At 37.9% G+C, this 16,982-nt stretch overlaps 1 protein-coding gene and 1 pseudogene across 1 annotated transcript; one reads left to right on the forward strand and one right to left on the reverse strand.

Moving 5' to 3' along the window:
• Positions 1–7,446: 7,446 nt before the first annotated feature.
• On the reverse strand, positions 7,447–8,420 carry LOC125362528 (annotated as a pseudogene).
• Positions 8,421–9,131: 711 nt separating this feature from the next.
• On the forward strand, positions 9,132–16,244 carry LOC125362529 (olfactory receptor 10AG1-like). Its single transcript, XM_048361355.1, has 3 exons — positions 9,132–9,266; positions 13,789–13,832; positions 15,320–16,244. The coding sequence occupies exons 1-3, from the start codon at positions 9,132–9,134 to the stop codon at positions 16,242–16,244; spliced, it is 1,104 nt and encodes a 367-aa protein (XP_048217312.1).
• Positions 16,245–16,982: the final 738 nt, after the last annotated feature.

The following is a 16,982-nucleotide window of genomic DNA, read 5'->3' on the forward strand; positions in this document are numbered from 1 at the left end:
GGCTTGTTGTTCTCTCTCAAGGAAAGTAAGGTGCTTTCTTAAATGATTGAGTTGCTGTTTCTCCAGTTTGTTGGTGCATGCACTCAGAGATATAAATTTTCCTCTGAGTACTGCCTTTCTGTGTGCCAAAGGAGCTGGTACTTTTTGTCCTCATCTTGGTTGAGTTTCATAAACATTTGAATTTCCATTTTAATTTCTTCAATGACCCACTGATGGTTAAGCAGTGTGTTGTTTAGTCTCCATGAACTGTAGGATTTTCTGTGGTGGCTGTTTGAGTTGAGTTCTAATTTTATTACATTGTGGTCTGAGAGAATGCAGGGAATGGTTTTGATACTTCTGAATTTGTACAGTTTTCTTTGTGCCCTAAGATGTGATGTATTTTGAAGAATGTTTTTTTTGCCGCTGAGAAGAGTGTGTATTCTGTTGTTGCAGGGTGGAATATTCCGTAGATGTCGATTAAGTCTAGTTGGTCTATGCAATTGTTTAGTTCTGTGGTTTCTTTGTTCAGTTTTTGGCGTGTTGATCTGTCCCGAGGTGATAGTGGAGTGTTAAAGTCCCCAACTATCAATGTGTTTGGGTCTATGAGTGTTTTTAGAGTCAGTAGTGTTTGTTTGATGAAGTGGGGTGCTCCTGTATTTGGTGTGTAGATATTTATAATGGTTACATCTTCCTGTAGGAGAGATCCCTTTACTAGTATGTAGTAACCTTCTTTATCTCTTCTTACCTTTTTTAATTTGAAGTCAATTTTGTCTTATCCTAGGATTGCAACTCCAGCCTGCTTATGGGGGCCATTTGCTTGATAGATTTGATTCCAGCCTTTCACTTTTAGAAGATATTTACTTTTGCTGGATAGATGTGTCTCTTGGAGGCAGCAGAAAGATGGGTCTTGATTTTTGATCCAACTTATGAGCCTATGTCATTTGATTGGCGAATTAAGTCCATTAAAGTTGAGAGTTAGGATTGAGAGCTGATCATTTGTTCCTTTCATTATCCCTATCTTGTTAAAGGCTGAGTCTTCCCATTTGTTGATCTGATATTCTGGTTTACTATTTAGGGTTCATTTCTCTGTCTGCATTGGGATCTTGATTATTTTCCCTGTATAGTACATCTTTGAGGATATTTTGTAAATCTGGTTTGGTGGAGATATATTGTTTCAGTTTTTCCTTACTATGGAAGACTGTTATTTGACCTTCAGCTATGAATGAGAGTTTAGCTGGGTACACTATTCCTGCTTGGTAGTTAATTTTATTTAGGGATTGGCATACCTCATTCCAGGTTCTCTTTGCTTTCATGGTCTCTGCTGAGAAGTCTGGGGTAATTCTGATTGATTTTCCTTTATATGTGATTGTTTTCTTCTCCCTAACAGCTTTAAGGATTCTTTCCTTGAACTCTACTGATCCTGTTTTGATCACAATGTGTCGGTGGCATGTCCTATTCTGGTCTGGTCGGTTTGGGGTTGTAAATGCTTCTTGTATCTCTATAGGCCTACCCTTCTGGATATTTGGGAAGTTCTCAGCTAATATTCTGTTAAATAGGTTGCCTATTCCATTAACTTCCTTCTCCAGGTTTTCCTCAACATCTATTATCCTTAAATTGGGCTGCCTGATTGTATCATGAATCACCTGTGGCGATCTGTTTTGTCGATTGGGTTAGTTTTGTATTGATTTTTTTAATTTTTCTCCATAGATTCTAGGGTATCTTCAGCTCCTGAGATTCGATCCTCTGCTTCAGTTAGCCGGGACTGTAGGCTAGCTACTTGATTTTGAATCTCTTTTCCTTCTGACTGGACTTTCCTGATAATCTCCATGTCCTTGCTATAGTTATCTGTTAGGTCCTTCATGGACTTCTTTACTTCATTTACTTCACTGATTTGGTTTTGAGTGTTGTCTCTCAAATCTTTTAGCTGGGTAACTATCTTTTTGTTTGACTCTTGAAGTTCAATTATTTTTCTATTTGTGGAGGCCGTGATATTCTCCATTAATTTTTGCTTTGCCTCCTCACACTCTAGAATAGTTGACTGAAGAGATTTAAAGTTTTCATTTATCATATTTATCAGTAGACTTTGTAGAACACTTTTAGGGTTCTCTTTTATGCCTTTGATTGACTGCTCTGCTTCCTGCTTGTTTTGAGTGGGAGATGAGCCTTTATTGTTTGCCATCTTTCTTGTGTTTCTTCTGCCCATTTGGATTGGGAATACCAATCTACAAGCACTTGTGAGCACCATTTAAGACCCAAAGCAGACCATACCAAGTACTGTTGTGTAAATCTTAGAAGTTCACGATTATATATAGATAACTTGTATACCTGTATATAAAGTTACACTTGGTGTTCCTAAAGAATACAATTTTGATAGAACAACCACTCCTGAGCCCTGTATTCAGTAGTTATTTATTTACTGTTACCCCCCTATGCGCATTTTTTGTCCTTATATTAAGTTCTTTTTGGATTGAATGGCTTTGTTTTTGAACCCCTTTGATTCACTCTGTTTGAGCAGAGATACCCTCTATGCAATAACCAGGCATCAATGGAATCTGGAGGTCCTGGACATAAATCAGGAGGGTAAGTTAGAGATAGTAAAGAGAATAGAGGAAAGTGTATGGTGGGGGTGATGATTTGGTTTAGTTTCAGTGACATGGAAATGTGGAGAAGAGTAGAATCAGTAGAAAGAACAAGGTTACAATGATAGTCAACAGAGTGTTAGCAGAAAAGAGTAGTAGAGTTATTCATAGGAATGTAAATTTTTAAAGAAAAAGAATGAGAAGAGAGAAATAAAGAAAAAATACTGGAAGACAAATTCACAAAACAGGGAAAAGTAATTTTAAAAAAAGATTAAAAAAACAGTAAAATGAACAACAACAAAAAAAAAACTTGATAAAACGAACAAGTAAAAATGGAGAACCAAAAAAACAATGATGTTTCAGAAATGAAAAGAAAAAAAGCTTCAAAAATGTTTTGAAAAAAAAAAAAAAGGAGTCTTCCTTGTTTGGGCAGGCTTTCTACAGACTCTGGTTTCCTTGCGATGGTCTGCAGTCTATTTTGCTGCTTGGCTGGTTTGACTTGGTTTCAGTTTGTAGGGGGTGGATCTGTTCTGACCCTCCTCCCCTGTTAGTGAAATCCTGGGGCTCTGTGGTTTGTACAGCTTGCAGGTAGGCCTTGGGCGTCCTCTGTAGATGGGGACGTGAACAGAGTTGGGAACCGTGGCTCCTTCTGTCTGCTGTGGGGCCACTGCCTTTAATGCCTGGCTATGAATAGGCTGTGGACTCATCAGGGCGGGGCACCTCTGGCCTTGTTTACCTGGCTAAGAGACACTTGCCTGGGGGAGGTTCCTCCCTGCTGGACGGGGTGGCCGCCTGGGTGGAGCTGGCTATGGAATTCAGCTCCATTTCGGGCTGGGAGTTGGGCTTCCACTGTGACGGGACAGATTATCTGTCTCTGGAACTGTTTGTTCTCTCATCTGGTTGCTCTGTGCCACTGGTAGCTGCTCGCCACTTTCAGTTTTAATTTAGAAATTCTGGACGGGAGGGCCGGCAACTCTGAGTGTGTGAGCTGCAGCCCAGAACAAGCCTTCAACTAGGGCAGGTGGCGTTCTCCTGGGGGGAGCTGGCTCTCACTGATTGGTCCCTCTTGCCCTTTTCAAAGATGGCCACTTTGTCCTTGCTTTCCCCAGACCCACTTTAGTTCCATCTGGTCTGTCCCTATGCCAGTGTCATAGATGGCACTTTGCTCTGGCGGTGGGGGAAGGAGCTGCTCTGTGGGCACGAGTGAGAATGTCTTTTGTGGGGTACTCACGCTTTCTCTGCAATTTTGGTCTGTCCGTGCTCAGCCTGCGATCCGCGTGTGTCTGCCGCCGTCTGGAGGATTTTTCCCTGGTCGCCAGTGGTGTGGTTTAGGTGCATGAAGTGTGGGGCGCTGTGCCGGCGCTGTGCACTGGAGTGCCGGTGGGTCACTGCCCTGAGCTCAAATCTGTGTTTTCAGGCCAGCAAAGTCGATTTTTCCTTCCTGGCCAGAATCCCTGTACTTTCTAGGCGTAAAAGTTTCTCTGGGATGGGAAAACTGCGATGTTTGAGGGAGCTCAGCTAGGGCTCTGCTGCTCCTCCACTGTCTTCCCCTCAACTCGCATCTTTCTTTTTGAATTTATTTTATTGTAAAGGTGATGTACAAAGGGTTAGATTACATACATCAGATAATGAGTACATTTGTTTTTGAAGTGTCACCTCTTCCCTCATTTTCTCCCAATGTTTTCCCTCCCGACCCCACTGTACCACAAGTTGGAGAGTTTATTATCAACATGGTGTCTAGTGAGTATCACTGCTGAAAAGTTTACCCTTTGTCCCACTGTTTCTGTGCTACCTCTAACCTTCCCCCAAACTGATAAACTTACATAGAAGACAAAAAGAATGAAAAAAAAATAAAAAACACTGACAAAGGGGGAAAAACAACAACAATATCAAATAACACAAAAATAAAATGAAAAATCTCTTGTTTCCACTTCTTGGAGTTCACTTCAACCAATGTCATTTCTTATATGATCATATGCAAACAGCTCTTGAAGCTTTGTGATCCTCTTCTAAGAATATCCTCCTTTGTTGTCACTGTAGGAATGTTTAGACTCTGAATTATAACACATTCACTAGGGAACAGCAATTTGTATCTGACATGATTAAGTTAAATATATCAATGATATTTTTAGTGACATTCTTTATATTACAGAAATATGGGGTCCTATATTTCCTAAGATAAAATTTGAATGTATTATGTCATTTATTCAAAAATGTGAACATAAAATTCTACTAACTTCATAGAAATAAATGTAAAATGTTTAGCATAGAGAGCTGATCATGGGTTAAATTTAAGATTAAGTTCAATGATTTTGCGATTTTGAAGAAAATTAGAAGTTGAATGTGTACAATTTACCTGTAAGTTATAAAATGTAAAGTTGCAAATGCCTAGAGAAGCAAAATTGATAAAGTAAAAAAAATCATTACCTCAGATATCTACATGTGAGGAATTTGCTACTATTTTATATTTTCTATATGGACCAATTATTTATTGATCCATCATCTAAAATATACTTGAAATAAGCATTTAATTATGACCACAAGTCCAAGATAATATGATCTTGCAAAAAATTAATTGAGGCCTAATATAATTATTCATTAGTTTATATTCTTTCTGGTTTTATAACAATATAGGTAACCTTACCATACACTGATGGCTCACACCTGAGATCCTAGTTACACAGAAGGCTACATTCTAAGGATTGAGTTTCAAAGTCATCCTGGGCAGGAAAGGTCTTGAGACTCTTATCTTCAGTTAACCAGAAAAAGTTGAAAGTAGTGGTATGGCTCAAGTGTTAACATGCCATAATTCAGTAGAAAAGCTAAGAAAAATGCCCATATCTTGAGTTCAAGCTCCAGTACCAGAACAAAGCAAAATATATATAGGAAACATTATTTACTTACTATTGCATATTGATAATCATTTACATTTTTACATGGGAATATTCTGTGATGAAAAGGAAACTGTACACAAGATCTTCCAGCATAACTGAGTTATTGAACTAAAGACTGGTATATTTAATTGGTCATGATGAATAGAATTCATTTTGAATATGTTTCTGTAGGTAATGGATTATCTTGCAACTTTTATGGCAATTCAAATCATTATTATTTTAAGTTGAATGGGATGTTTTAGAGCTTATAACAAAGTTCTGCAAAAATGTTATCAGTAATATTTCTGATATCATCGTAGATAGTAATGTAAAAGACAGGAGAGGTTCACAAAATTGCTTGAATCAATCATTGGTTATCAATGGCCATCTGGTGGTCCTTTAAAAATACATTCCAGGTTTAGTCTGTATCTTATTCAGATTGACACCCATGCCAAGTAATGCACACACACACATACATACACACACACACACACACACACACACAATCATGCTTTATTTGAAGAGATATTTGTTTTCTTCTAACAAAAATTCATAGCTGTTGAAAGCTTCAATATATTTAGACACATTACATTATGACACCTAGATAGTTGAAATTTATTGTGTTATACAGGTATTGCACATTATTTGCATGTTCAACCTTTATAAACATATCCTAAATTGTAGTCATCTCAGTTTTATAGATGAATTACTATAAATGTAAGTTATTTATAATAAAAGCCTTCAAAGACACTGACTTTGCTCTGGCCTATAATAGTAGCTACTCAGGAGGTGGAAGTCAGAGGATAGTGGTTTGAAGCCAGCGCACACAAGAAAGTCAATGGGATTCCTCCTTTTAAATTTAATTTTGTTGTCAAGGTGATATACAGAGGGGTTACTGCCATATGACCCTGAATGTGTCTGATCTCATCACTGAGAGTCTTATCTCCAATTGTCCACCAGTAAACTAATATTGGAGCTGTGGCTCAAGTGTTATCATCAAGCAGAAAAGTCTCAGGGCAGTACCCAAGCCACTGAGTACAAGTCCCAAGACTGCTATCACATATTTTAAAAAGCCTTAATTTAAAACAATATTAAGTTTCATATATGTTGAAAGCTATCCACTAGTGTTTCATTTGAAAACATTAGTTCCATTACTTTATTTTTTATTGTTATTGTAAAAGTGATTTACAGAGGGGTTACAGCTACATAAGTCAGGTAATGAGTACAGTTTATTTTCAACATTCTGTCTAGTGAGTATCACTTCTGCATTTATTCAACTTTTGTCCCACCACTTCTGTGCTCACTCTTACCATCCTCAAACAGATAAACTTACATACTAGACAGAAAGTGCAGAAAACAAAAACAGTGACAAAGGAAAACAACCCCAAAAAGCAAAAAAACAAAAAATTCATTTCCATTTCTTGAAGTTCATTTTAACAAACATCATTTTATATGATCATATGAATGTATTGAGCCTTTGTGATCCTCTCCTAAGAATATCCTTCTTTTTATCCTTCTTTTTATTGTGTTGATGTCTAGAGACCAGTATAATTTATCATGCCCAAGTCTTTTGCCATTTAATGTGTTTACTTGCAGATTTATAGGCGTATTCTGGTGACAACAAATGAGAGAACCTAGGTTTCTTTGGGTTTGGCTTATTTCTCTCGTTATAATTGTTTCTCAGTATTTTCATTTCATTACCAGTGGTTCAATATCATTCTTTCTGATGAAGCACAGAATTCCAATGTATGTATACCACATTTCTTGATCCATTGATCTGCTGAGGGGCTATTGTTCAACCATTCTAGAAAGCAGAATGAAGATTCCTCAAAAGACTAAACATAGAGCTTCCTTATGACCCAGCAATTCTACTTCTGGGTATTTATCCAACAGAACACAAACAAGGACCCATTAGAACTACCAGTCGACCATGTTCATTGTGGCATTGTTTATCATAGCTAAGGTATAGAATTAACTCAGTCCTAGTACATTAATGCCCAACTTTATGAAATGTCTTAATTATGTATATTGGAGACAAACACACCTCTCATATGATGTTCAAGAAAATGTTTCACAGCCAGCATTTTCTTCACGGTGTATTTCACATCCTTGTTTCTAAGAATGTAGATCAGGGGTTCAGCATGGGGATCACCACCGTGTAACACACAGAGGCCACTTTGACAGTGAGTCTGGAGTTCTGAGAGTTGGGGACACAGTACAGGAACAAGATGGTGCCATGGAAGATGGTGATGGCAGTCAAGTGTGAAGCGCAGGTGGAGAAAACTTTGAGACGCATGCTGGCCGAATGCATATTGAGCATGGTGACAAGAATAAACAGGTAAGACAAAAGAATGATGAGCAGCGTGCTGACAGCATTAAAGGTGGCAAAAACTTAAATCAGCAATCGACTGACAGCAGTATCAGAGCAAGAGAGGGAGAGCAGGGAGGAGAACGCACAGAATAAGTGATGGATGGTGCTGAAATCAGGAAAAGAGAGTTGTAGAGCAGAGCACGTAAAAATCAAAGAGTAGGCCTCCCCCCAGGCATACAACCCTACCACCAGCACAGTGCAGAGTTTCTGAGACATGACGACTGTGTAGAGCAGAGGGTGGCAGATGGCCACCAGATGGTCATAGGCCATGGCTGCTAAGAGAAAGACTTCAGTGACCACCAAGGTACAAAAGAAAACGTATTGCACTATGCATCTTGAGAAAGAAATGCTAATGTCTCTTGCATAAGAGTTCACTATTATCTTGGGAGCAATAGTGGAGGAATAGGAGAAGTCCACGAAGGTGGCTGAGGAAAAAATACATGGGGTGTGCAGCTTGGGGTTCATTCTGATGATGAGAATCATTCCAATATTCCCTACCACCGTGATGCTGTAGATGGCCAGAAACATCAGGAAGAGTGGGATTTGAAGTTCTGGGTATTCTGAGAAACCCAAAAGAGTAAAAATAGCCTCACTATTATTTCTCAGTGATAGTCGCATGTTTTTTTCTTGTCAGAATATAAAACGTACTTCTAAAATGAAAACAAGAATGAAGACAGCAAGAACCTTGGCTCATGCTCTGTTGTCTAGCCTACAGGATCACTTTCAGCAGCAAGAAGGGTTTTTTGTTGTTGTATCATGAAATATCTGCCTAAAATTTCAAAATTTTGTGTTTAAAAGTTTTCATGAGAATACTACAATTTCCAACCTACATTTTCTGTTGTCCAGTATTATTTTTAATATTTACAAGCATAAGAATGAGATTATTGTCTCGCATTGGGTTGCAAGCTAATTCTCCTCATATAATTCTAGCTCTTATTTACAGTATTCATTTATACACAGCCAGGGTGCTCACTATGGCTCTGCTGTCATTACATTTGACTACATAAAAGGGAGTGACTCGGGGAAGAGCTTTCAATCATCGGAGGTACTTCTTTAAAATGTATCCCAGGTCTGCGACGTAAAAGGCATCCTTATCATCAGAAGAAGACACTTCATTAATTTTCTGGTCCAGGATGTCCTTGGCGGTGAAGCCTTCATCAAGGATATGACAGTCAACATCTTCCTTATTAAAGTGGCTCATGGTTGTGGCTCTGGATGTGCCTCTGGAACGCAACAAGCTCCAACTAGTTGAAGTTCACTCTGAGGCTTTAGCAAGAACTCTTCTTAACAAATGAACCTCAGAGCGCCCTTCCGCCGCGCCCCCGCCCCATGGAGACGCCGCCACCGCAGCCGCTGCCGCTGCCGGAGCCGGAGCCGGAGCCCGAGGAGCCCGAGGAGCCCGGGCCGCCCGCCGCCGCGCCCGTCAGCAGCCTCGCTTCCGCCCGCCGGAGTCGCCGGCCCGAAGTGGCGCTGAGCTGCTGGCTGAGGGCGGCCGGCGGCGGCGGTATTCATTTATACAATTCTACCCTAATGTGATAATGGTATGAAAACCCAATAAATAGTTAAACAAGTAAAAATTTCTAGCCAAATTAATAGGTTTTTATCATATTCACTCTGGGACCTTGTCAACAATCATAAAACAATATTTGCCTATATTAGCAATTTGCATATGAAATAGTTAATGTGCTTTTTTGTCTTATGTCTTACTACTCTGTCAATCTTATTCCGAAATGAGACAGTTTCAGTTTCTAGAGATCTTGCTCTTTAACTCAGATTTTTTTCTTTGATCTATTTTTCCTGAACTTGAACAATAAAACTAGAAGCAAGTACAAAAAAATACATTATAGATTTCTTCCTAAGTAAATGATGAAAATTTTAAACTAGAGAAATATTGAGTGTCGATTGCAGAGCAACTTATACTTCTGTGTATAGACCACTGATTTTCAGACCACAAGTCATTCATTGATTTCTCCAGCCACTGATTTCTGGTCTTCTAACTTGGCCTGCATAGTTACCTGCTTCCTTTCTTTTGTTCACATTTTTTTTCAATTGGAAAATATTGCTAGAGACTTATATGTAAATGAAATAATCTAACAGCATTGGATATTTCACAGAGAGATACAAGAATGTAGCATGAAGAGAAAACAAAGAAGAAATGCATTTAGAGAAACTTTTTAAATGAGGAATAATTAAAAACTGGAAAGATGGGAAGAGAAACATTTTCTGTTATATAGCAATAGTTTAGGTCTAAAGAAGTTAGCTATCCCCTCCACAGATAGTTCTCCTGATTGATAATAAGAGCAATCATTCTTTTAAATCTCACAGCAAACCTGGTGTTCAAGTCACTGTCTTCCCTGGTTGGGAGTGATACATGCTCTTTTCTTTCTAATGCTCACAGCCTTGGAAACAAGAACCCCAAGGAATATTGCCACTTCATTCTCTAGAGATGACAAAATTAAGCCATTAAAGTTAATCATGTTTATCTGATGTGTCACTAGGTTAAAATTATGTCTCTGCTTTAATAGACATCTAGCAATTGTACATTATTATATGGTAATTTTAATAATTCAAACATAACTGTGTGCTAAGTTCTGATCAGGGAAGCTGCCATAAGCTTTTTTTTTTCAGAATATTAAAAAACTTTTTACTCTAACTTCTGCAAAATTATTATTATTCCAAACCACAGTTACTCTACTCTAGGACATAATAGGTGTTTTTTTTTTTTTTTTTCCTCAGAGCAACTCTCTAGAAAGTATAAAACCAGGTGGTCAATGTTTATTACCACAAAAATATTCTCTGTTTCCACCCCTTGAATGTTGGGAGAATACGTGTGCACTATACTGTACAGCTATTTTTCTGTTTGTGGAGAAAGTTATGTAATCTTTTACATGATGGTTGTTTGAAAAGTATTCACACCAACAGTACACAGACTTACTCCTCTTCTGAAATAAACAATACTATACACCATATTGATTCAATAAAAATTTACAGAAATTTTATCCACGTGCCTAAATAATATACCTTCTTCTCATCAGCACAAGCATGATTCACCAGCATAGATCATACATAATTCAACGAAGCAAGAAAGGTTCTATCACCTTTCCTAAAAGTAATTCTGAAAACAGGACTGGGAACTAGTGACTAACGTGAATAATTGGGCTATAGATTTTTTATTTTTTTTTTGCCAGTCCTGGGGCTTGGACTCTGGGCCTGAGCACTGTCCCTGGCTTCTTTTTGCTCAAGGCTAGCACTCTGCCACTTGAGCCACAGCGCCACTTCTGGCCATTTTCTGTATATGTGGTGCTAGGGGAATCGAACCCAGGGCCTCATGCATATGAGGCAGGCACTCTCGCCACTAGGCCATATCCCCAGCCCCAATATAGACATTTATTGACACTAAATAAGCACCTAATAAAATGTACTTAAGAAAATTGTGATTTTATTAGTAATTATATTGTTCAGATAATCTTATATTTTACTAATGATTCCTGAACTAATGGGAGGAGAAGGTTCTATGTGAAGTATTCATTCAAAACTACTCACACAGAAAAGGCCAGAAGTGGCACTGTGGCTCAAGTGGTAGAGTGCTAGCTTTCCCAAAGGGGCTTAGAAAGTCAGCTCAGAGGCCCAGAGTTGGAGCCCCGGGCCTAGCACAAAGGGTGAAGCAGGACACAGAGTGAAACAATGCAACAGTGATACTCACTAGACACTATGCTGGAAATGAACTTTACAACTTCTGGGGAGGGGAGGCAGGGGGAAGGGAAAGCAGGAGAAAACGAGGGAGGGGGTAACACTGCTTGAAAAGAATACTATATGCTGTACAATTGTGGGGGAGATGGGAGATAAATGAGGGAGGAGGTAACAAATTTAATAAGAAATGTACTCACTGCCTTGCATATGATACTGTAACCCCTCTGTATATCACTTTGGTAATGAATAAATCAATTTTAAAAATAAAAAAAGAAATGTACTCATTACCTTACTTATGTGATTGTAACCCTTCTGTACATCACCTTTACAATATTTTTTAAATGATAGTGTCTGGTATGTATATGACTAAGAGAAGGAACATGGTACAAGTTGTTTGAAAATAAAATCGAAACAATGAATTTTACTCATCTAGAAAGTAATGTCATTGTTAAGTCTTGAACCACTGTGAATGTTGGTAATGCAGATATTTGCTTTCTATCATATTTTAAATGGTCAGTTACATTAAAACAAAAACAGGATAAGGGAAAAGTAACATTTCAGAGATATGTCAGTGTCTTTTCCTCAAGTACATGCATATTTTGCATTCTCATGGAGTTGAATTTGCAAGTAATATCATTTATACATGTTCAGTTACCTCTTATGGGTTCAATATCACATATATTCTTGCATATATCTATACAATGATAATGAGTGAGGGTTTGCTTGTGAAGCTAGAGTAAGGAAAGAAAATTATTTTGGGAATAGTACCTCAATTGTACCACTATCTTCTGCTGCCTGAGCACAGAGCATCGTTGATTGAAAAGCTTGAAGTTTCTTGTGGTACCTTTTCAATGAGCATATTACTTTATAACCTAAATCATATACAACTTTAATGTGACACTTCGAAGGCTCCTATTTCCTAGTGATCATACAAGAGAAGAGAATTTGAGGACTTTCAGAAAAATGTATTGTGGCCAATGAGTTTTTTTTCATGTGGATGGACACATACACTTAAAGTGGCTGGCAGAATGGTTTAATGAGAATGCTACCAGGGAAAGCAGTTGGTCCCTGAGGAGAGAGGCCCTAGTATTTAAAGAGCAGTGTTAGTTTTGAGAATGGAATGCCATTGAGAAGGAGGTACCTTCTCTCTCTAACAAAGCAAATTGCACATCTATCCACAGTCTTCCTCCTTTCTCTCTCCATTCATACGGAGGAAGCAAAGGTAAATATTGCCTGTAATCTGAATTCACAGAAGTATGGATTAGTGTAGAATAGAAATGTGTATTTTAGAAGTGTCTCCCTCTGCAATATCAACAACATTATCTCATTATGGAAAATTAAGAAATCATTGTGTAGCTTTCGGCAAGAAAACCTTGATCCGGATAGCCTTTGTAATTCTCTAAATTTAAATTGACAAGAACAAATGTAAAATCCTTTATTCCTTCTGACATGGCTTAAAGATTATCAACATTATATTAATCTCATTCTAAATGTTAGCATCAATGAACTAATTATATTCTTAGCAGATAGTTACATGCCAGACAGGTAGTATGGTGACTATCTCTTTAAAGCAAAACTGAGTGTGAATAATGAACAAACCAGTGAAGGGATGTTACTGAAATAGTTTGGCATTCTATAGAAGGGATTTGGCGGTCTTGATCATTGTTCCTGTTTAGTCTTGAGATTATGTTATGTTGGAAAAAAATGAGACTGAAATGGCATGGATGTAGTCAGCATAATGTAGCTAAATAACTTTTGTAGTATTAATTTGAACTCATATTTTACAGACATCACTAATAGCTGATTCCTGGTTATATTATAAACTTGAGCACAACATATTCTTTTTTTACAGTGTCTCCTCTTATTTTTTTGCATTGTTGTTTTTACCTAGTATATAAATATTTTGTTTGTTTATGGGGTACCTGTGATTATTTTATAAATGTTTGGATACTCTGATGCTAAAATCAAGGCAAACTTCCCTGCAATTAATTCATCATTTGAGTAGGGAATAGGTCAGTAATCCATGTTTGGAGTTTTTTGTATTCTTCTAATCAACAGTATAATATCATTTTACATTCAACCCAAACGTATGGTGAACCAGACCCTATTTTTAACAAACTCACAGTTAGAATGCACTAACTTGCTTGAATCCAATCCTCCTCAGCCCTGACTCCCCAGGGCTCATCTCCAATTTCTTTTCACTTGGACAGATCATCATACTGCATTTGACTGTTTCTAACATTCAATAATAATGAACAGATTTTCAAAATCTTAAGAAAGACCATGAATACCTAAGAAATTGTTTTTCTTAGATTTAAAGAGGACCAATAAATTTAGATTTATCTTTCCCATTTATTTGAAGGAAATGTATAGGATGACTGTATTCGGAGTTCAGTGTTGCTTCTCCCTGTGTTTTTGTGTCAATGTGGTTTAGAAGCCCACCTGTGGCTCACTGGCTAGATTTGCCAGTTTTAGCATGTGGTTATAGATGACTCTCTTCCTTCTACTGAGTTATTCCCTTTTGGATCTCACATATCATCCTGCATAAAAGGGATGTGCTCTAGCCCACACCAAAAACCGAGAATAGAGGTGGTTGCTGCAGAAGAAGCTGTAATAGTTCTCACTCTTCTCACTCCATATCATCTACTTAGGAACAGGTACAGTCACCCAGGTATAACATCATTAACCTGAGGCTGGCCTGAGGTCTGCCTTTTGATTCAGAAACAGTCACAGAGTTGGGATAATCAAAATGAAACAAATAATTTGATTTGTTAGGACTTTACCTAGATGCTTACAGGAATAAAGGTATGTGAAGCATGTCACATAAGGTACACAAAATATTCTTTAGAAAACTCCAAAGAAATGCACAGTCTGCTTTAACGGTTAAGTATGCAATATAAAAATAGAATTGCCCTCAGCACAGTGATCTGCATGAAGCACACAGTGAAAATAACTGGCTGAGAAAAGTGAGGTTAGTAAAAATAGATAACTAATGAGGAATGCATGATTTAGGACCCTTAGGAGAGATAAGTTCTGTGTGATGCCTCATTTACATAACAACATAAAATTCAATACCATTCACATTCTATGCAGAATGGCTTATGGAACTTCTTAGATGGAAAACATCATAGATATTTTTACCTCCTCTGAAAAATCTAAATAACCTCTTTACTGATTTCATAGGGTCTAACAGTAACATTAAAACACATTTCATTAAATTGAAAAACATTTCATAATATTTGGTAGCTTAATAATAGAACAATATTTGAATATAATACAATTAGCAAATTATATTAAACAATATAACAGAATTAAATTTTGCAAATATAATAACCAGAACATAAATAAAAAATTAAAATTTAACTCATTCATACACACACACACACACACACACACACACACACATATATGCCCACATCTTAATTTGAGCAGGGAAATACACTTTTCACTAATAAATGAGAAAAATAATTGGTAGTAGAGGTTAAGATCATGCCATGATACACTGAAAGTACTGAATGTAGATTCAGTCTTAGATAGATGTTAGGACAAATAACAAAAGTTAAAATAATGTTGATCATTCTCATTGGCCAATGTGTATAATTACAGGGAGAGGCATACACAAATAGCATATAGTTACTTATTCTGAAAGTTATATATAAGATTGTATTTGAAGTGTATCTGAAGTTTCTAATTCTTCTTACAGGAATTGGGAAATACAGACATGTGTGCCATTCTCAGATATTACACGGGAAAATAAACATTGAGGACTCTACAATGACTTGTGTATCCATGAAACCACCCCCACAGAAGCAAGATGAAGATATACATACAGAAAACAATGTCTCCACAGTGAAACAATTTGTCCTGCTGGGATTCTCTGACCTTGCAAACCTCCAGGGATTCCTCTCTGGCACATTCTCCATGGTCTACACAATTATCCTAATTGGAAACAGCCTCATTATCATTCTAACTATGGTGGACCCCGGATTGCAGAAACCCATGTATTTTTTCCTGGCCAATTTTTCGACTCTGGAAATCTGTTATGTGTCAGTCACTTTGCCTAGGCTTCTGGTCAGCATGTGGACTCAGGATGGAACAATTTCTCTCCTGCAATGTGCCATCCAGTTGGGTTTCTTCCTGATTCTGGGAGCCACTGAATGTCTCCTCCTAGCTGTGATGTCCTATGACCGCTACATGGCAATCTGCCACCCTCTCCACTATCCTCTAGTCATGAACCCAAAGAAGTGCGTCCAGCTGGCAGCTGGAGCCTGGCTCAGTGGAATCCCAATCCAGATAGGACAGACCTGCCAAATATTCTCTCTGCATTTCTGTGGTTCTAACCACATTGACCACTTCTTCTGTGACATGCCACCCATTATCAAGCTGGCTTGTGGGGACACGTTTATTCATGAGCTCTCTGTCTATGTAGTGATCATGTTGTTTGCTGTGGTCCCATTTGTGTTGATACTTGTTTCCTATAGCAAAATCATTTCCACCGTACTGAAGGTGCCCACAGCACAAGGAAGGGGTAAGGCCTTCTCCACCTGCTCATCCCACCTGCTGGTTGTGGTTTTATTTTATGGATCTGCTAGCATTACCTACTTCAGGCCCAAATCCTGTCATTCTGCTGGAATTGATAGATTGCTTTCTCTTTTCTACACCATTGTAACCCCCATGTTCAATCCACTGATATACAGCCTTAGGAACAAGGAGGTGATTGCAGCACTGAGAAAATTATTACTTCGAATATGATGCCCTAAACTGCTTGACATTGTTTGTGTCTTACACTGAGCAGGGAAATAACTGATTCATGCTTAGGATGTACATTTATTTCATGTGAATATTAGCTTTAACTTTACTGACTGTATACAGAGTGAGCAAATTTTATCTACCCTCTGTGAGCTCTGCCTGAAGAAACTAACTTCTAAGAAATAAAATTTAACCTGTTAGGTTTTCAATTTCAATAAGCAAAACAGAATTTAAAATGTTAGATGATTTGGCTTAAATATAAAGAAATAGCCATTGATGTTTTCATTTATTAATTAGTTAATTAAGCTTCTCCTGGAAATGGAATTCACAGCTGTTTTGCATGTCACTAAAGGGTCCTATCTTATCAACTATGAAGTCTTTTTATGGTTTTATTTTACTTTTTATTGTTGTTGTTGGTTGTGGGACTTGAACTCTGGTCCTGGGCGCTGTCTCTGGGCTTTTCAACTCAAGGCTAGCACTCTATCCCTTTAAGCCACAGTGCCACTTCTTGTTTTCTGGTGCTTAATTGGAGAGAAGCGTCTCATAAACATTCCTACCCAGGCTGTTTGACCCATGATCCTCAGATCTCAGTTTCCTGAGTAACTAGAATTACAGGTATGAATCACCACCGCCTGGCATCGTTTACTTTTGATATGGTCTTGCCAGTAAAACTGGAACCCCTTCCATCTTGTCATCCTCTTGTCCTCATCAGCCTATTATTAGGATATTTTGCTGATCTTC

Source organism: Perognathus longimembris, chromosome 13 (genome assembly GCF_023159225.1).
Source record: "Perognathus longimembris pacificus isolate PPM17 chromosome 13, ASM2315922v1, whole genome shotgun sequence".
NCBI classification, from domain to species: domain Eukaryota; kingdom Metazoa; phylum Chordata; class Mammalia; order Rodentia; family Heteromyidae; genus Perognathus; species Perognathus longimembris.